This window comes from Acartia tonsa, chromosome 1 (genome assembly GCF_053477335.1).
Source record: "Acartia tonsa isolate MP-2025a chromosome 1, ASM5347733v1, whole genome shotgun sequence".
Lineage (NCBI taxonomy): Eukaryota > Metazoa > Arthropoda > Copepoda > Calanoida > Acartiidae > Acartia > Acartia tonsa.
The window spans coordinates 37,212,625-37,235,632 of NC_137260.1; the positions used below are offsets into that span (position 1 = coordinate 37,212,625).

The following is a 23,008-nucleotide window of genomic DNA, read 5'->3' on the forward strand; positions in this document are numbered from 1 at the left end:
TTTTGGACTTGATTATAGAGTTGCTTCGCTTATAATATTGTTCGTTGTTGTCCCAGGAATCAATATACCAAAAATCAGATCAAACGGATAATTAGAACACTTGAAAATTTGTTGTTAAAAAAGTAGAAAAATCAACATTTTTAAAATGGACGTACGGACATTCTGGTAATGATTATAGAGTTGCTACGCTTTCTAAATCGTGCCAAACTACTACAGGAATCATCATGCAAAGTTTGAAATCGATAGGACAATTCTAACATGCCTAAATTAACGAATAAAAGCTATCTATCTTGGACGGACGTACGGACGGACGGACGGACCGACCCTAATTATAGAAAAGCTTCGCTTTTAAAAATATGGCGTAGCTTCTTAACCCTTAACGGTCGGGGGGGGGGGCGTTGAACGCCCCCCCATCCGGTTTTTTCTATCTCATTTTCTGTGTGTGAAAGATAAAGAGCCCAAACTGCTTGACTTTTTAAGTATGGGTATGACACATAACTGAGAGTTGAAATTTTTTGAATATCTCCATCCTGGCGGGCACAGGATGCCAGCAAACCTGGCAGGGTCATCCAGGTAAAGAGCAAAAATATTTTTTTTGACTAAAACAAAGCATTTTATCATACCAAAATACTAAAAAATCCTCTAGTAGTACATCCTTATATGAAATACAGGTGTTCAAGTCACTTTCAGGTTCCAGGTATGATCCTGCAGGTCCTGATCCTCCAGGTCTCCAGAAATCTTTAAAAGGCTCCTGTGGCCGCAATTTTTGACTTAGAGACTTCAAATTTAAAACTTAAGCTTTTCTTACATGTCTACATAACGTATTAAAATTTCATGAAGATCCGCCGCCGTTTTCCCGCCGACCGCCGACTGCGGCGGCTGGCAGCTGCCAAATACAGCTGCGGCCGCTGAAATTTATATTTTGATATTTCTAATGTAAAATTTACATAAAAATAAACATTTTCTGGAAAAAAACTTTTCTTCTAGCTTCAAAAATAAGAAAATTACAGCCGTTTGAAATTTTTAAGTAAAAAAAGACCTGAAAACAAAGGTTGTTAAATAAAAGGGTGAAGGAAGCGAAAATTTACTTAGACTTATAAAAGGTCGGAAATTCATTATCAAACAGGGGACTTGTACAAAAAAATTTAGCCCTCTAGCTCTAATAGGAACTGAGATAATAAGGGGGGGCGTTGAACGCCCCCCCCCCCCCGACTGATTAAGGTGCGGCAAGGGGCCCGACTGTAAAGGGTTAAATTAATTCATTTCTATTCGAGATCCGTATACTTTGTATACGCTTTATGGTAATAGATTTACTATTACTTGGATCTTACACCAGATTATTAGTACTCTAATAAATAAAACTTGTAGCTGGCTAAAATAACGATTCCCCTCATCCACACACTTTACCCCATCACCTCCCTTCCTACTGGATGAACGAACTGACCAATAAATTATGTCCATGTTAAATTTACGACAATTTTTCCCCTGTCATATTATCCAAATATATTCTGAATCCATTTTATGGTTCAAAATTGTAAATTACCCAGTTATAATAGGATTAGAAAGTTGAAAAAACTGTTTGCGAAGGCGACTAATTTTGGTTTAGAAAGTACATAATATTTGCTTGCTTTGCCCATGTGTTAAAAGAATAGCAATGTAGTTTCGAACCATTTTAATTTCTCTTTTTGTTCTTATGACAACATATAATTGAGTAGCTGTATTACTAAAAAACTCCCATATTTATGAATATACTAAAATGGTAAAATACATGATTATGAATTATCCAAGCGGAAATATGTTATATCGTTACGTCATTTTTCAACATCGGGCACAATGTTTTGTATCTTTATTAAAAATAAAATAAACAATAATTAACAAAAGTAAAGCTTTCAAATTAGCAAATTATTAATTTACAATAAAATCTAGAAAAATCCAATAAAATATCAAATTAAGGCAAAATTTTTGTAAAAAGCTAAAAAAACAAATTTACTGCTTAAACCATCATGAAATAATCATAAAATAAAGTAAAAGTATAGAGGGTGTATGAGCCTCATGTAACCCTTCCCACCCTTCTAACTCTTCTAATGTGTCGGAAATATAAACAAGTCATACAAAAAAAAAACAGAAAGCAATTTAACTTGGGGCAGGTAGTTGAATGGGTTATACATCTGTACTTGCTACTTATACATTTATTGTCTTAATTTTGAGTTTTCATGATAGAAGTAGAACTATTCAAAGAGAAAATAAAAACAAAAGTACAAAAGCTTAGTTCCTCGTAGAGACCTTTCTAGTATCTTTGACTTAGATGTAGTGTGCTTTACTTTTAAATGCTATGAGTCAACCAAATTTGAGTCTTATAGTAAATGTTTGGATTTTTATTTTTAGTACTATAGATGTGAGATAGTGTTACTACCTAGACAAAAGTACATGGTAATAATGGAGTTAATATATGTGGATATTATGACAAGGAAAATTTTGCTGTCAATTTACATTCTTACTTTAGGCCCCATATGTTAGTCAGTACTTTCATCCATTAGGAGTAAAAGGGGCGGATGTAAGGTATCATGAAATTAGTCAGCTTGTAAGAGTAGGCGAAAATATGGTGCAACATTCAACTAATTATATATAGACTATGGTAATCCCTTTTTGGTACTGAAAGACTTCCAAGATCAATCATTTTTACAATTATCACAGTAAAGAAATGGGTATACAAGCTTGAATTAAGCTGTTATTTTTGTTTTAAGTAAATGTAGAAATCAGCTTTGTTTAGCATAGTAGATGTAATTTCATCACCACTTGTAGAGAAATAGAGGTGTTAGGAAAATGGTCTCATTATTTGTACGGGCAGACTTAACTTTCTTGTAGAGATGAGTTAGGGAAATGGTCTCATTATTTGTACGGGCAGACTTAACTTTCTTGTAGAGATGAGTTAGGGAAATGGTCTCATTATTTGTACGGGCAGACTTCACTAATTCTTGAATAGAGGAGTTAGGAAAATTGTCTCATTATTTGTACGGGCAGACTTAACTTTCTTGAATAGAGGAGTTAGGAAAATGGTCTCATTATTTGTACGGGCAGACTCAACTTTCTTGAATAGGGGAGTTAGGAAAATGGTCTCATTATTTGTACGGGCAGACTTAACTTTCTTGAATAGAGGAGTTAGGAAAATGGTCTCATTATTTGTACGGGCAGACTCAACTTTCTTGAATAGGGGAGTTAGGAAAATGGTCTCATTATTTGTACGGGCAGACTCAACTTTCTTGAATTAACAAAATTTAGAGACATTATATCGATTAGTTTTTATCCTATAAGAAAAGATATGTCTTGATTGGTTCAACTGCTATATTAAATTTCTTGCTGATATAACAAGGAGCGGCGGAGGAGTTTTTATGATGGAATATAACCTGTTTGTTTAGATTATGAACTTTACTCTAAAAAGAAAAATGAGTGTGGTATATTGAAAAATTGTAACCATTTATCCATCACCAAAAAAGGTAAAGAGAAAGTATGTAATGTACTCAATGATTTCAATAATTTTCTCTTTAGTTAAAAAAGACCCCCCCCCCCTTTTTAGTAGTGTACCACTCTACAAGTTTTCCCTGTCAACTTGCTATTAACAGACTGTAGTTGAAATGTTATTATTTGAAAAGCCTTAAATATAATTAATTATAAGTATATAAATTTAATTAAATTTTGCTCACAAAATTGTTGTACATAATAAGGCTTAATTCTTGGTTTGTCTCTTTGAACTAACCTTAAAAAATAACAAATGTTTTTGAAGAGGGGGGGGGGAGTTAAAAATATCAAAATAAAATCTTTCTTAAAAGTTGTATAATTTGCTTACGTAACTCAGGTTATTGCCATATTGTACTAGCCACGGCCCTAATAGTACATCAAGGCGTTTCAAATAAGATAAGATAAGATAAGATTTATTTTCCTCAAAGGTACAACATATTTTATTAGATATATATTATAAATTATGTTACTATGCTTGATTTGTTTGATTCATCTGGTTTGTTGTGTTTGGTGCAGGTTAGATAATAATATACATAATAACAATTATTAAGTACCTAGCATGGAATTGGCCGAACTTCATCTCCACCTAGTTACCAGGCCAGTTTAAATTGAATGGAGACAATATTTTACAATAAAAATTCCATGCAACATTGTACCAGATAGTTGGCATAACCCTTTAAGGGTTGTGGAGCCACTGGTGTACTTTGACGCTTGCCAAGCCGATACAATGTTATATGTGCAAATAAATAATAATCTTAACAATGAAACAATATCTTGCTGTGTATTTCAGACATCCTCCTACTATCAGTTGCAACTTCTCCAAGCGTGAATTCGGAACAATTAAGGAACCAAAACCTCCATAAGGAGTCGCTATTCCCGTTGAGATCCCTTTTCAGCTCCAAATAGACAGTTTCCTTTATATCAAATTATTTTCATTATAGAGTGGAGTTTTGTCCGGGTTTTAAGGACATCTCCACACCAATAATTACAGGATAACGGCAAATTTCGCGATAACACTTGGTCCAATCCAAAAAATCCAAAAAAAAACCAAAGAAAAGTCCAAAAAAGGACAAGAATACCCTAATAATAATCATATCGTGTACTTAAGTGAACAAGGTGTAATGGTTGGTTTCGATTCCTACGGAATCTGATTTTTATTTTTGAGAATGGATATAAAAAATCCTAAGAATAGGTCATATGCGATTCCTACGGAATCTGATTTTGGTATTTTGATAATGGGAGTGTGTCCCTAAATATGTATGGTTCGATTCCTCCGGAATCTGATTTTTGTGTTTTGAGAACTGGTCACAGCATGGCTGTGAATGGGGCAACAAAATACCCTAATGGAACATTGTTCTTTTAAACAAATAAAAAAGTCAAAGAAAAATAGGTATGGGATATTTTTTGTGATTCAAAATATGAAGGCAAAGATCCAAAGAAGTACAATATTTGTCCTTTGCAATAAGATTATCTTATTTAAAAAAAAATAATTAATATATATCGCATCGTATTATAGACAGCTTTCTTCAGATATCAAAATTTAAAAAAATATATAAGATTGAAACCAGTTTTGTTAGCCTAAGCTTTTGGCCCCTTGGGGTTTTAGTATTATGATTGTTATTTTAGTATTCGTGGACAATTATCTGAAATACGATTCTATCCATGATTTTTCAGTATGGCTGAGAACTGGTTTTATTTCTGCGGATATTAATCAGTTTCGAAGCAACACCGAAAAAAAAACATATCTTGGGCTAGTATTAACCTGTTAACACTCAACATGAAATTTGTTTGCTAGCTTTAAAAAAATGTTTATTCTTATGTCAGTTTGTTTAGAAAACCATTGAAAACAGGCATTTCAAAATTGTTTACTACATACTAGGACGGACTTTTATAGAATTTATAATTTAAGAAATTAGGGGAAATGATTATATTTATATAATTCTTATCCAAAAGAAATTTGTTAAGTCTAGGTTAAAATCTGATTGCATAAGATAAAACTAAAATTTTCAGCAGATAAAAAAAGTACAAAAAAAGTACTAAAAGATGAAGAAAATTCAAAAGAATTTATTTTAGAGGACAAAATAAATAAGGTATAATTAGAGTAAAATAAATACAATATCGTTCATGGTACTTGGCGAACGGACGTACAGACATATTGTAATGCCCAGAGGGGGGGGGGGGGGGGTGAAGGATTTTATTTCATATGCCTAACCCCTGCGGAAATCTCAACCCTGCAAGGTGCCCTTCGGGACTACTAAGTACACTATATAACCTAACATGACCTGACTAAACGTTATAAACAAATGAAAATTAACTAAATTTATTTCAAGATAATGGGGAGAGCTGGGGGGAAAAAATCTTTTCTGAGAAAGCAAATAAGGTACCAAATCTTTCCATAGTAAACAATAGTACATGGAAAATTAGCCACAAGGGGAAGATATTAATCTGAAAACTTAATAAAAATAATGATATACTTTCTCTAATTGTCGTAGATGTTTTTAAATTAATTCATGGTAAAAAATGTTATATCAGACGTGTGACATTAAGTGACAATGAAAAGTGCAAAGATATTTTAACAGGTTAAACTGATTTCCATAAAATACATTCTGATAAAGAAAGATCAATAAAAAGTTGTTAATATGTAATAAGTCTGACCCCAAGTTGAGTTGGCAGTGATAAGGTGATAATTTCTCCAATTCGCAAGTATTCCCAAATTTTTAAAAGCGAAGCTTTTCTATAATTATTAAAAGCGAAGCTTTTCTATAATTAGGGTCGGTCCGTCCGTCCGTTACAGAGAGTTAGCTTTTTTTGTTAATTTAAACAGGTTAGAATTGTCCTATCGATTCCAAACTTTGCATGATGATTGCTGTAGTAGTTAGGTACAATTTAGAAAGCGTAGCAACTCTATAACCAATACCAGAATCTCCGTACGTACATTTGAAACATGTCGATTTTTAACTTTTTTGACAATAAATTTTTGTATGTTAAAATTATCCGATTCTTCTGATTTTTTAAAAAACTGATTCCTATTACAACAAGGTACAATGTTATAAGCAAACCATCTCTATAAACAAGTTCCAAAAATGTAAGTATGTCCTTAATCATTATCATCTATTTATGCAGTTTTGCAACAAATTTACTTACAATATTATTTGTACTGATGCATTAATATTCTGCTAATTCAGTTCTGACTATCTACAATTGTTAATGTTCGTTTGTCCTTCCATTTCAGAGCTTCGCTTTTATAGATGTTGTCATCCTTGTTTTTTAGAATATTTGTCTTTAACTGAATAGTACATTAAACAATGTTTTATAAAGTTTAGTGCGTATCAAATTGCCTAAGAATAATGTTCTTTCCAAGCCTTATTTGTAGGAGAGAAAATATAGGCAATGTTAAAAAGAGGTAAATGTTTGAGACTTTTCCATGAAAGTACTTTTACAAAACATGACAAAAAAGAAAACTTACCTTTAAAAGTAGTAAGTTGTATGTTTACGCTCATGTATGTCCGTTAAAATCTTGTAAATGGCTATACCAATAAATATATAAATTTGAGGAACTATATTATTGGTACTCGGCAGGTTTTTAGCTACTTATATATGGCTTTGAAAAGACAAAACTTATTTTTAAACTGCGAAAATGTTTTATATATTGGAAATAATCCCCGATGTGACAAGCCCTTAAAAGGTTTACATAATTATATCCTAAATATTTAAATTAATTAATTTTCTTAATAAAATTGAATGTTTTTCTACATTTGGTTTTCCCAGATTTTTATTTTATTTTAAGAATTTTGGTGACAAACAAATCTTGATGAGGTCATCGTGCCAAACGAAGGCGAATCAAAAAGCATTTGAATTATATACATTGCATTGACGGACGTACGGACGGACCGACCCTAATCATAGAAAAGCTTCGCTTTTAAAAAGGGGTAGGGGTTAGGTATGGGTATTTTTTTAATTGAACCATATTTAATGCCTTTCCTAAACTTTTTATTTTATGAAACTATACACACATTTTTTTTGTTAATTTTGTTACGGTTCAATGAAAAGTACAGTAACAGTAAATAAAAATTATGAAACTGCTCTATTTAATTTTACTAACACAAGGATGACAACATTAATAACGAGCCAACCTTGTATATTTGCGGATTTTAAATTTGATAAATAGGGTATATGCATGATAGCTGTAAACTCAAAACAGAGAGTAAAATTATTATTAATAGAACAAAGTGTATTGTTTTTATGCAATACAGTACATAATTTGTAAATGTAATTGTTAAAATAGAAACAAAATTATGATTTTGATCGGCAACACAGTTTTTTAGAAGAAATATTATTGACTTTTTAATTAGAGTAGCTGCAGTTGTTACATAATGACTTACGATTATAAACTGTGCGTGCGAACCTAACCTAATTATTAAAAACTAAAGCATTGCCTTTAAAAATCTGTGTCGTGCATTTTTTGATTGATTGATAGATTAATTTGCCTGTCTATTTATATAGTAGATATTTTATATTTAGATTAAGCAGAAACGGTTTATTTAGACGTGAGACTATGATGGTTAGGAACTTAGGAACAATATTTTAAGCATGGCATCTCTGCAATCAAGTTTAATGGTAGGCAATTCCAGTTAATTTATCAAGTATTCTACAGCAAATGAAGTTTTTTTCAAACTACAAAATCGATTTTTTTCTTCAGCATTTTTTTGCTGTGAAATTGCATTTATTCATTTATTAGATTTTCGAATTTGTTAGGCTTTGTTATAATGGATGTTTTATCCTTGTTAATTACTCAAATAATAAGTTAACTTAAACCATTTCTTAAACTTAATTCAATTGTCTATTTGCCTGCTTCATTTACTTATTCACTCACCTTTAACGCCTTAACAGTTCTTTTTAAAAAAGATTCGTAGCAACTATAAAATACATTTAATTTTCTTTGTCATTTATGATTCAAATAAAATTTGTAAACTTCCATACCGTTGACTGTTGAACCAATGGATATAACTTTTGTAGATCAAAACTTTTCTGTCTTTGAAAGCAATATTGGTCTAATATCGGTAGAGACATTGTATTGTACAATAATTTGTCCCAAACATTATTTGTTGTCTTAATTTAATAGTTATTTTAGCAAGAAGATGATAAATAATATGCTACATTTATGTTTCAAATCACCGTCTCTAATTATTCCATGCAACTATGAACAAAATCATTCTTGTCAGTGTACAAAAATTGATTCTGTGTGTGTTTATGATTTCTTTGTTCCAATGAAAAAATGCATAAAAACTGTTTTTAATTCTTTTGTGGTTTTACAATTATTAGGTAGATAGATAGATATATTAAAATCGAATGAGAGAAATATATATGCGATAATTAAACAAATATATTAGGAAAGAAAAATGATGATATAGAGAAAATGTAAATAAATACGCATAAAGGATAAAGGATAGAGAAGGAACGCAAGAAATAAAGCATTAATAAATATAGCAAGACTTAATCTTATATTCATCTAGATAGATAGATATATGAGTACCTAACTAAATTAAGATATGGTTGGGTTAAGTTTGATGCTTAACTAATTTTGTTAAAACTAAGATATTAAGATTTAATTTTATATCATTTATTTAAATTTCAAGCAAATCTCCTATTATGTCTATACCAACTTTTAAAAAGATCAGACAATGTAAGCTTTGTTTAAACTTCGCAGCAAAGCAAAGGTTAATTTGTAAGATACATTAGAAAAAATAGAACAATTAGAGTAATCATTATATAATCTTTTCTCCCCAAATCAAATTCGGATGTCAAAAAGCCAAATTTTTATATCTATAATAAAACATTCAATCATCAAGCAATCATTAATATGTAAACATGCCTATTTTTGCAATGAAAAGAAATACATCATGGCGATAAATGTTTAGTTTAAATTATTTTTTTCTTATTTAAAATTTCATAAAGAAATCATGCAAGAGTATCAGCTTACCTATTTTAGCCAGGGATGAGACAAAAATCCACAGAGCAATGATAAAAGGTATCTCCACTCTCTCAAACTCAACATGGAAGACGTGGTATTCGTGTCCTTGCGGATTTGGATTTATTTTTTCATTGTTTTAATATTAAAGTAAAAAGGTAGAAGGAGTTAAATAACTGTATCTCCCCATCACACTGACCTTGTGCCAAACCTCAACCTTTGAAATTCAACCAATGGTGTCGGGAATATTAACACAGTCAAAAAGCAGAAAACAATTTGCTAGCAGACGAAAAAGGTCATGGAAAAGGGAGGGGGGTAGTTATCTATACTATAGATCTGTTGTTGTAATAGTACAAAAATTTGAGAAAGGCAAAATTGCAAAGTTATCATTACTTTCTTTAATCACCTTTAATACTGAGCTGGATCTTTAAATCATTTTAGTGGAGAGCCAGATCGGGGTGAGCCAACTTTCCACCAATGAGAGCACAGCATTTAATGAAATGACGCGCTGTGATTGGCCCCCGATCTGGCTCACCACTAAAATGATTTAAAGATCCAGCTCTGGTATCAGTTCAACAGCTTGGCTGCCTGCATAGCTTTCAATGCAAATCATAAAAACAAGCTTAGTCCTGAACAGTTAGTGCCGCGCACAAAAACGCGCGAAAAAGAGAACATAATTAAATGTAATCCATTCCTTTGTGATCTTCTTTGTGTTCACCATGACCCTTGCCTTCTTCACCATGGGCTCCAGCGACTGCGACGGCCCCATGACCATCTGCGGCGGCGGCGCTCTGAAATAAAATAATTTTATTACATTAAGTTTAAAAACAAAAATACCTAGAAAGTGTATGTTTCATATTTTAGGGGTTTTGTACGCAACAATTCTTTTTCATCACACATTGTACGAAAATAATAGAGGAAGAATATACAACAAGGTACCTTTTAAAACCTCGCTTAATGATGTGAATGATTGTGAAACTTATTTAAAAGTCCTGAGTCTGCAAATAAATAAAGAAAAAAAGTTGAACTTGTTCATGAATAGTTGTCCATAAAACAATCACCCTTAACATCACACGATTGGCATATCAGCATTAGATACCATTTCTAACATAACTATCTAAACAACAGGGAAGACACAAGAGATATGTTTTACATTCCTTTTGGTTCAAGCTTTTCAATACAGTCTTATACACGTGAGATTGTGTCATTTTATACATGGAATATGTTATTAAAAAAAACTGGGGGCAAATATCTAAATATCCATTACAAAAATAACATGTACAGTAAATTGGATTTGTACAACTGAGAAATTTGCAAAAATGACTTGTTGTATTTCTTTTCAAAAAGTTAGCTATAGTACGTTATCACTAACTTGAAAACAAAATCTTCAGAAAAGGTATTAGTGGTTTGTACAATTGTATCAACCAAAATGGACTCTTATGCTTTATTCATGGGCAGGATCTGAAGAAAAAAATGAAAAACATAAAAGAGATGTTTATTTTACAAAAAATAGTGTTAAGAATTACTGTCCGGTCTTGATCATCAGTAAAAACATTCTTAAGAGAATGGATTTATTATGACATGGATCTTACGGCCGATTATCATTACTCTATTAAATTAAAACTTGTAGCTGGCTAAAATAACTATACCCTCCTCACATAAGACACACAGACAGAATACACTAATAAAGGGAAAGGTAAATGGGATTTTGAATATTATTATCTTCATTGTCATATCCTTTGAAAGACATAAAGAATGTATTTTTCTTTTGATTGTCCTATCCCTGAAGCAAAGAAAGCCAATTAGCCACCTTGAGTTAAACTTGAAAGAATTTGTACACTTTTTTTCTTAAAGAAAAGATCCTAACAAAAAAAGAATGATAAAGCAGGAAGTAAAAGCTATAAAGAGAAAACAGTATTGTTCACTAATTTTCATTTCATCCATTGTACTACCCTTTCTAGAATGTTGTTTAATAGCTACAGCAAAAAAAATGACTTTGAATAAATTCATTTTGGTCAATTTTTTAAAAAGTAGTTAAGCTTTTTCATTGAATATACTTCAAAATGAACAAATCTTAACAGGACCAGACTGACGAACGTGAAGTGTTTTCATTTAGAAAATATTGACATACTTCATAAATGTTTAGTAATATGTTTTATCTGTATAAAAAATGACAATGTATACCTATTTTTATGCAATTAAAAGTAAAACAATTTCTTTTCATTTGTACTTATAATATGCGTTTTAAAATTTCTATTCTTCAGAATATCATTTAAAGATTCATATTCTAGAGATATTTATGCACTATTTATCACTATGACTACATCAGACTACATCAATGAGTGTCATTCGGCTGTTTCTTAATTTAGAACATGAAGAATAGCCATAAGGAGGCTGCGCTACAAGTTTCAAAATCAATAGATAATGGTAGTCCGTGTGCATGTGTGTGCATGTGTGTGTGTGCATAAAAAGTATTGATATAAAAGTGTTGGCCTTGGTTTTATCGCATATTTTGAGTCATCATGTCATGCACTATGCACCCAAGGATATTTGGACAAAACTAGTCAAAAATATTTCATGCAATATGCAGATAAAGCTCTTTAATTTGTAAAGTACACCCAGGCAAAATTTCATCATAAGAATTACAAATAATGACATTATTAAACGAAATGTCAGTTATGACGACTTTAAAAATGACAATAGTCAATACAGGCCAATCAAGTCGAAAAAATGCTGTTGGTTTGGATAGGGTTATGTAGTTAAATCTGAGTTTGGAATACATTGATATTTCATTTTAGTGAGAAAAAAAATATTTACAAAAATGGAAAAAATGTAATTATAAGTTGAACATAAGTTACTGGAAAATTTAAAGAGAATCGTGATAAATTGGTTAATTTTAATAAGATCTTATCTTTCTTGTCGAATGGAATAAAAAAGACATACAGATATAAATTCCGTATAGAGTAGCATCACTATTTAAAAATACTAAAAAAAATTGAAACCGTGTCATGAAGGTTCTGCTTTACCAAAGCGTGAACTTGGAGTAATTTTCACAGAATAGACATTTTCACATTTTAATGATGCTAAAATTGTGCGTGTTCAAATGCCCAGTGATCTTAGCACAGATGACTAATTGGCCTACAATTGACAGGGAAGCTAGATTTTTTTTTGACTATTATTTATGTGATTAGGTCAAAATTAAAATTTATCGCACTAGGGATACATTAATTTCACTTTTTTAAAAACAAAAATTAAACGTTTACTGAAGCGACTAGTATTAAATTTTCAAATATTGTCTGTCTGTAGGGCACATTTTTTTCAGGGAAATTGTGATGTGGAATTTGTCAGGTGTATGAACTCAAAACTATCTTTAGTATTTGTACTTGCTAGCACTTTTTAAGGTGATAAATAGATAGATAAATTGGGCTAGTGTAAGAGAAAGATAGAGAAATTCTTTTAAATTTGTCAACACTGATTAATCATTAAATAAATAAAAATTAAAAAGAGTTACAAAAAAAGCTAAACTCAGACAATAAAAAGATAAGCCTGGTAATTGTAATTAATTGTCTAAAAAAAGTAAAGTGTGAAAACAAAGATATATACTCTGACAATTAAATAATATACCTCTAAATTTATCCATTTTTTTCTATCTGTCAGTCCGTCTGGTAATCTGTCTGGATGAAGCTTAAGATCTCTATAACCACTGAGTTAAATGAGTTCTGCTTTTCAGAACCCTCCAGTTAAAATTGAAAATAGTATGGAAATGACTTTTTATAAGCATTAAATAAATTAATAAGTAATATGGTTTACACAATCTTCTGGGGTGGGGGGGGGGGGGGGGGTTGGTACCCCTGCGGCCAAGGCAAGAGCAATATCAATTATTGATAATTTTCTTCTTTTTTGGTAACAATTAAATAATTAAATAATTTTTTCTTTGGATATTTTAGTTATTGTTTCTAGCTAAAAGACTAAATAATTTAAAACAATATTGTTTAAACTTTTAAGAATTAAATATTTGTCTGAGGAATAAAGTTAAAATTTGTTTACTTCATATAATACAATGTAATACATAATAATTAAATTTTTGGAAAATAGGAATAATTCAATTTTTAAATTTTCACTTTGGAAACTAGCAAATAGTATACCGGGCCAAATAAAAAGGACATAACATTGGGTTGAAGATAACTATTTCTTCTCTTGAACTTTCAACTATCCCTACCGTTTGATGTATACAGTAAACTTTTACGGATGTAAAGGGATAAGACAATGGCCAAAAAATTCATGTACATTCTCATTGATGATACACAAAATTGGCCCTTCTGAAGATTACAATTGGTGGTTGAAACGTTAAATAAACCAACCAAGAAAAATTCAATAAAGTCCACAAAGTTGGTAAGCCAACGTATTAGAAAACGTTATTATGTTACTTTGGACTAGTTTAAAAAACAGCCCAATGTCCCCTCTCACCCTGGTAAACCTTACTATATGCCTTTGTATGTAAATTTAGACAAATCAATTAACATAAATGATGACAGACACCCAGAAGACTGAGAATGTACAAAAATTTAAAAGTAAAAGAGCAAATAATCACTAAAATAATAAATTTCAAAGTACTATTTGTTTTAAAAATTTTAGTGTTATGTACATTTTAGTAAACAAACCTTTTTGAAAATGTCTGAAAAACTTAATAAAACCCATACTAAATAATATGTACTGTACAAAAGTTGACCATGAAATAACCACCCACCAACATAAATACCTTTACAAGTCTGTGTATTATATACCTATTACAGGGGATAGTTAAAATGAAGATAAATTATTCCTTCATTAATAGCAAAATTATGTCTCTGTAACTTAAAATAACAGACAAAATGAAGAGAAAGGGGAAGATTATTTATTTTCTCCTTCCTAGCTCTGCAACCCTCAAAGCTGATTGATTTAGCATAAAGGTAGCTATGTACTTGATGAACATAATTCCTAATTGTTAACTTAAATTGCAATAAATTATATATTTAAAAATCATAAAACCTTTGAACTTATATGTAAATACATATCTAAAAAGTTTTAATTTATTTATTATAATCATAATAAGAAAAAAAATTAATAGAGTTTATGTATTTTTAGGTCAGAAAAATAAACATTTTTATTTTTAAAAACAGGTAATCAAAACAATTTCTCTTTTATCTATCTAACATTCTTATTAAGATAAACACAGACAGACACACCCTAGTTGTAAGAACAGATAAAAAAGGCCATCAAGAAACCTGTTCTAAGACCAAACTGTACTCAAAACTGCGATGCTAATAGCCTGGGCTCTGCTATTTATATTTCTGGTAAAATCTAGTAAAGATTTTTCCAAGACCTTTTCAATAACCCACATAGATTTGCATTATACAAAACAATTAGCAAAAAGCAAACTTTTGATTAATAACAAACTACACGATGATACAATTTTTCATAACTAGCGGTCTCGTCCTTAACTTCACATAAAAAAATAGCCTAAAACCAATACATTGACACATAGAATAATCCCATAAATATACCAACCTGATTGGAAGCCATTTGAGAGATATTTTACTTTTAAACAAAGAATTTATTTGTTAATTTTATTGACTATTGGCTGAGCCCCTAATGGTCTCTAGAAGAACTTTACAGAAGGTTATTTTATAAAGCTTTATAAGCTTACATCTTAGATTTTTATGGCCAATCAGAATAACTTTCCCTACTCTCTCAATGGATAATGATATTGAAGTTGAGAAGACTCATCTTATGTGAAATAGTTCTTTTGTTTCAATTACAATATAAAGAACTTGTTACTTTTACTGTAAAAGTTATTATACAAGAATAATTATTTCCAAAAGTGACGCATCAATAACAAGCTAACCAGATCACCAAAAATAAATGGCATACTTAATTTTAAGCAAATTTGGCTTAAGGATCATCAAAATGAGTCAATAAATAAGAAAGATACAGTTATTTTAGTAAGTGACTTCAACGGACGTCCAAATCTTAATTATTAAGTATCTTGGCTGCTAATAACATACATTAAGATACTTTGCAATCACTAAAAAAAAACTAACTAGATTTATCTGGTTCAATATCTTGCTTAATCTCATAAAATCATTCGCCTAATCTTAAATGTATCTTCTTCTTATCTACTTAAAGATATCTTTAGAAATTTTTATCAAAAGTACAAGATTCTGCGTTCTATGAAAATCAACTATTTTTTTTGCTTGAATAAGTCTTGGTGAAAGGATAATAAGGCAAAATTGTTTTTAAGAAAGTTTAGTGGGTGAAAACATTCCATCTTTCTTAAGAAATTTTCTAAGCTATAGAAAAATTTGAAAGAAATATTACAATTTCATTATGATTTAGTGATAAATTAACCAAATAAATTTAATCTTCAGCATTTTTTCTCAAGAAGTAACAGTTGTAAATTATTTCTTTTAGTTAATACTTTATATTTTAAAGCTCTTTTAACCTTAATTTAAACATTTGAAAAGAGAAGAAATATTTCAAACTTCTAACTGTTTGAGATATTTCTTGAAGCGATAATTTTGCATGTAAACTTTCTCCTGCAAGATGTTATGGGTGTCTGACAAAGTATGTAGTTTGAATGGATGTATAATATACGAGGATATTATGACAGGCTAAAAATGTCGTCAATTTAGGCTGCTAACATGGACATCATTTATTGGTCAGTTTGTTCATCCAGTAGGCGGGGAGGGGATGGGGTAAATCGGGGGATGTGGCGAACGATATTTTAGCCAGCTTCAAATTTCACTTTATTAGTGTACATGATAATCTTTTGTATGTAAGATTTAAGTAATAATAAATCCATTGTTGTTTGGTTTTTGGAAACAATCTTCTATGCCCTTTTTTATTAAGCTCAATATAGTAAACTAATCCAATGCAATTGTAAGTTGATAGAATGATCCAGGTTTTAAAGCGGTCAGTTTCAATTCGAATAAAAACTAATTTGCTTATTTTTCAATATAATATTGAAAATTCGAAAGTATCTAAAATTTCCCAAAGGATAAAAATATAGTAGCAGTGGCTAAATCTTTTAATGCATTAAATACATTAATACTTATTAAGAAAATCATTTCTTCGGTGCACATCTTTAATTTTGAAAAGCGAAGCTTTTCTGTAATTAGGGTCGGTCCGTCCGTACGTCCGTCTATCCGTCCGTCCGTAACGGATAGCTTTTTTCGTTAATTTAGGCATGTTAGAATTGTCCTATCGAATTTAAACTTTGCATGATAATTCCTGTAAGAGGTTAGGTACGATTTATAAAGCGTAGCAGCTCTATAATCGTTACCATAATGTCCGTGCGTTCATTTTAAACATGCTGATTTTTTAACTTTATTAACAACATTTTTTATGGGATATAATCACCCGATTGATCTGATCTTTGGATAACTGATTCCTATTACAATAAGGTACAATATTATAAGCGAATCATCTCTATATTCAAGTCCTAAAAATGTCAGTATGTCCTTAAACAGAATTCGGTGTTTAAGAATTTTTGCAACAAATTTACGTATAATTTTGTCAAAACATATGTATTTATATTTTGTATATACAGTTCTAACACTTCACAAGAGTTAATATTCGTCTATCATACCGTTGCAGAGCTTCGCTTTTATGGTTGTTGTCATCCTTGTTGTTTAAAGTTCTATTCAATTATCCTGTTAAACTTTTGGGTTGTTATTACATATAGAGAGACATTGTAGTCGACGGAAAAATAAGTTTTTACAATTGAACAAATTTACGTTGATATTATAACCACAATCTTGTAATCATAGCTAATAAAACGTTAATATTATATAATAACATAATATGTTGATAAAATAACAACACCATAGATTGATAGGATTGTTGCTTACAGGAAATAATTAAAGTATTATGTGTTATATAAGTTTGCCGGTATATGTATAATATATATGTACATTGTACATAACATTTTTAAATCGTTTCTAATGATTTTATCTAACTATAGATGAAGTATCAGATATCTAATTCTAAACTTTTAAGGCTAATTTAACGCCTATTTTTATTAAAGATATTTTTTAAGCTTTTTGATTAATTCATTTAGACATTAGGTATTAACTTTATAATATTTTAATTTTCAAGAAAAAATATATTATTTCTTAAAAACGAATCTTTCCTAATTCAGGGTTGGCCAATCTATTTCTTTCGTATTGTCGATTTTATGATGATTGATATTATGATTCCTGTAACTGTTGGAAAAATAGGAAAGCGCAGCAACTCTACATTATTTGCCTTTTTAAATATTCGGAATATACATTATATTAAAGTGTTGTTACTCTACATTTGTTAATGTACGTTTGTCTGACTACTCGATAGGTTGAGCTTCTTTTGGATGCTGTCTTCTTTGTTTTCTGAAAGAATTTTAAATAATGACATAAGCCTCTCTTACAACGAATTAAATTTCTAGTAAAAATCGTGGTTATTAAATTGAAAAGAAAGACAAATATTTTATGATTAAAAAAATAAGAATTTTCTTCTTATTCAAACCGGTTCTGGACCGTGAAGAAAATTTTAATCTGATGTGGTTTTCTTAAGCGTCAGGCAACTATTTATAAACCATACAACAACAATATATTAGACGATAAATATAATAATGCCTTAACAAAGAGACAACTTATTTACATATCGGTATCAAAACTTTTGATACCGATTATGCAACCAAGGTCAAAAAGGTTGTTTGTCTGATAAGTGATATATGTTACTTATTGCCTATATTAACCCAATATAAGGCTTTCTTGAACTTTACATAAAAAAAACATATTTTTATCCCTTTTAAATATCTTAAATCACCAAAGCATATAAGTTAGATGTATAGAAATTTTATTTTATTTTTATCTAATCAACAAATTATAAATGTCATTAAAACAAAGAACTCATAAAATAACGGGGCAGTTGTAGAATGATTTTGTTTTATGGAGAAAATGAAGTAAAAAAACCCCAGAAAAACATATAATTTTTTGAACCTAAATCGCCCGATAACTTTCGGAAAGGTATCGGCTTCGAGTCAGACCCCTAAGCGTATTTTTTTTTATAATTCACAGTTAGGTATGAAAGAAAAAGGTCGTCGGTTGGTTGTCTGTCAGCAGTATAATAATGCACATAAAGTAGAGAAGTAATTTCTATTGGTCCGGAAAAGTATATAAAAACCAAATAACTTAATAAAACTGATGCTTTTTATCATCTAACTTTCAGAACTTATTGATGAAAATTGTTTGTTTCAAGTTACTTTGCTTATCTCTTTGTTTCTGTAAAAAAAGACAATTGCTCCTTTATTAAAGTTAAATGCAATTTGTTTTATTATAATTACACATTAATACTATGGGATACAGGCATTGGACGATGGATGCACAATTAATCTTCCTCTTAAAGCTTTTAGGTAAATAAAGGAATTAGATTAATTTTAAGATATATATATTCAATCCCTCACTGATTTTTATTGCTTGCTCAACTTATCTTCTTTATTCACATGAATAATTTGTTTCGAGGAGCATCAAAAACATTAGTATGATTCTTCACGTTGGGTGTTGATATGTCAGGTGCGTGACAATTAAGAATGAAAATAAATTAAGGCCAGCACAAAGAAAAAGCCAATGGGCAAATAAGCGTATATTCGCAGGCTGAAACAGGAATAAAGTTAATTGATATGAAATATATATGTATCTATATGTTTGTGCTAAACCGAAAAGCTAATCTAATCTATCTAAGCACTTAAATACTTGCTAAGGTGTGCAATCACTTCTGCAAAAAAACAGTTTGATTGATACGTCAAAATCAGTACAAACATCATAAGAAATTTAAACTCCAAATCCTATTATGTAAAGTAGTACTTTTTTTTGTCTGTAGCGAAGAATCTCGCTAAACACTAAACCTTTACAGTGAAGCTTCTTATATGTACAGGGAAGGTTTTTATCTATTTTAGGGGTGAGTATCCCCACCCTCCTAAAAAAATTACACCCCTATTACTTTTTCTTTTAAAATTCAAATTGAAATGGATGCAGATCAAATACCCCACCCCCCTCCCACCATAAGTGCCCCTAGAGGCTTCTAGGTGGCGTAGCCGCTAGTAGTAAATAATTGATGGAACTAAAAAATTTCCTTAAAATTATCTCAAGAATATAATTAAAATTAGTATTAGTAGCAGATAAGCCACCAATCAGAAACATAATTGAAAAAATTTCTACAATGATAGCCAATTATCCAGATAAAAATGGAAATATCAGGGCACACCGCAAATAATTGTTAAAGCTATTATACTTTTCGTGTATAAATATTCAATATCTAGTATTTACATAATTTAAATATCTACTAATGATTGGCCTTAAGGAATCATTCCAATCCATAGGACTACATAGCAAAGTGATTTTTAGAACTTAGGTCTAGGTTTTTTACCTTAATGAAAACAAAACAAAAAACATTTATGAAAGTTGTACTTTAATCTAAAAGCGATCATTATTCAAAGATTAGTAAAGAAAAGATCAAAAAGTATATTTATAATTCATTATTTTAAACATGAAATTGCTGAAATCTTCAAAATTTAAATCAAATTATTAAAAATATAATCAAAATTGTCTTATACGAAGAATAAGATCTTATTGATTTAAAATGATTAGAATTAATTAAAATAATCTAATTTGAATGAAATTATTACTTTTCATTATCTTATCTAAATTATCGAAATGCAAATCTTTTATTCAATTATCCTATAGAAACGGATTGTATGGAGTTTTTATATTATTCTATCAATTAAAATTATGATTCCTATGATGATTTGCCTTATATTTAGATTAAAATCTTTAGACAGATTGGCGGAAATATTTATTGTTTAATGATGCTCTACCAGAATGAATATAGAATACGTGGATATTGCTAGAGATTCTCGCAATCCCTGATAAAATGTTTCTTCAAACTGGCTAATATAATAATACCCCTTATGACTTTACCCCAATCTCTCCCCGAAATATGGAGGAACGTATTGACCAATAAATGAAGACTATATTAGCAACCTGAATTGACGACAAAAATTCCCCTGTCACAATAATTAAAACATTTTTTATCTTAATCTTGAATTATCTGTATCGTCTACTTTATAATTTAGATTAAAGATTTTTGCACAGTTCGTTCAAAACAGTATCAAACCTTCTCCACAATTTAAATTATCTGTCCGGCCGTCTATCCGACTCTTCGTCTGTACAAAAAGTTGTGTGATACACGGCTTTAATATAAGATTTTTGTACTTTTTGTTCAAACTTCTATGATTAATAAGCATCTCCCCTACAACTCACTTTGTCCTCCTGTCAGTCTTTACTACGTATTATCAACAGTGTCATGTTGATACAATCACAGCAAAAGTTCGACTGTTATTCTACCTTAATTAATTAGATATTTTCCATTTTGACCAATGACAAATGAAGAGACAAAACTTATTACCTTGTAGAAAAAGAAACATTTTGAACCACCTAACCGTTATAAAATGTCATTAAGACAGTTTTTGGCAGTCTATTAAATTAAGATTAAAATATACAACATTAGATTTGTTTACAGACTTACACAAATCTAGATTATATCCCAAAAGACATTATTTACAACAGCGTGACATTATAATAACAAAATAAAACAGTGTAATATTTTATTGTTAAAAAATAAACTAAATTATTCTAGAAACAGTTTTTAAAACAAATCTACTAAAAGGTCAACAGTGTCACTAGTAGTATTGGGATAAATAATAGTAAAAAAGATAAATTAAATTTTAAGCTTGGCTTAATGTTTTGATTAATTAATGGTAAGGGATGGTTCAATGGCAAATTAAAATCTTCTCCCCCTCAATTGCAAAATTGTGTAGTGTATTGACTGAACTTTTCATAAAATTATGGTATTTTTATTTTAAAGTTAGTATGTTTTTCAACCTATAAAATTATGGAAAATAAATTTTTTATCCAACTTTTCTTATGGCTGCCTAATCCGTATATAAAATAACAGAATGTCTTTGAATGTATGTATGTGTCTATCTGTAACGTTAGTTAATGAACTGATATCGTTTTCTTTTACAATGTAGCTTCTCATAGGTCCTGGGAAGGTTTATATCTATTTTGGGTACCACCATCTTCCCAAAATAAATCTCACTGGAAAAAAACAACAACTTTTCTTTGTATTTTTTTATGAAGAAAACTTGTCAATGTTTCAAAGCTCCAAAGAGTACAGTGCAGCACAGGTGTGGGAAGCAAATTTACAAGTTACATATAACTAAATTAGTCAAGCACGTAGCTACTCTTTAAAAAATAGAACAAATTTATGTATAAAATCTTGAAACAAAACAAATTACGTTTTAAAAAATATTATGCCATCTTTAGCTAAATGTCGTTTGGTATTTGCAAGAATGGCAATAGATGCTAGTGTTATTTTTTATAAGAATCTTCAAAAAATATTTTAAACCTCTTTCTTAATTAGTTGCAAAGAAATCCAGTTAACTTACATTTACAATTTCTACCTTCTTCAAATACTTTTTAAAACTTGTCTTGAAACAAAAAGTTAAATATACTTATAATAACAAGTTATAATAAAAAGCTTCCTGGACTTTTATCTAAGATTAATGCTCAAGTACTCATGATTAGATTTAGACTTTACACAAGCTATTAAATTGCTTTAATTTAGAAGATGCATTAAATCCATGATTGTCTAAAAATAATTTTAATTTTCGATTCAATATTCAAACGAATCAATTTAAATTTTGAATTTAATATGAGAATTGGTTTATAGTCTTGTAAGATAGATATTGATATATTTATACTAAAACAGAATTTCATAAAAATAGTTAAACAAAGGTATCTTTACATCAAGCTACTTTGTATTATAGATAAAGTTAAGTTTAAATAAGGGGGGAGAGGATACTATAAAATTTATAAATTTATGGCCATGGGTATTATATCAAAAATGTAATAAACACACATATACAATGCACATTGATACATATAATGGGTATGCCAAGTATTTGAAAGGGCCTTAGATACAAGGGCAGTACATTTAGGGATAGGGGTGCTCCTAAAATAAAACAGTGATAGGAAAATAGCAGGAAAAAACATAGTTTCAAATGAGAATCTTAAATAAAAGGACTATCATCATATGAAAATAATTATTAAGGTTAAGAATCCTTTTAAGTGTCAAATGTTCAATTATGTCAACTTTTTGCAACTATTTCAATGAATGAAAAAATTCTTGTAAAACGAGTTTTACCGTATTTGATAAACTCTGCCCCTATGAGAAATAGATGTGTGTGTGATCTTGACCTTTACACAACGGTATAAGTCCCCCTCCTCCCCATTTCAGTGCTCCGTAAATCCCCTAGTTGTCATAAAATCCCCCCCCCCCTTATATAAATTCCCCTGACATCCACGGCTAGCACCACCGCTCCACCGCCCCACACAACAACCCTGTATGTCTTGAATCCTTAGAAGTGAACCACAACACAGCTACACA

At 30.1% G+C, this 23,008-nt stretch overlaps 1 protein-coding gene across 1 annotated transcript in view; it reads right to left on the reverse strand.

Annotated features, from left to right (window-relative positions):
• Nucleotides 1–23,008, reverse strand: part of LOC145318524 (sodium/hydrogen exchanger 4-like) — a 47,551-nt gene that overhangs the window by 20,987 nt on the left and 3,556 nt on the right. Inside the window, exons 2-3 of the mRNA XM_080159837.1 lie at nt 10,177–10,275; nt 9,497–9,590 (exon numbers count right to left, since the gene is read on the reverse strand). Coding sequence (XP_080015963.1) covers nt 9,497–9,590; nt 10,177–10,275 — 193 coding nt within the window. The remainder of the gene's footprint in view (nt 1–9,496; nt 9,591–10,176; nt 10,276–23,008) is intronic.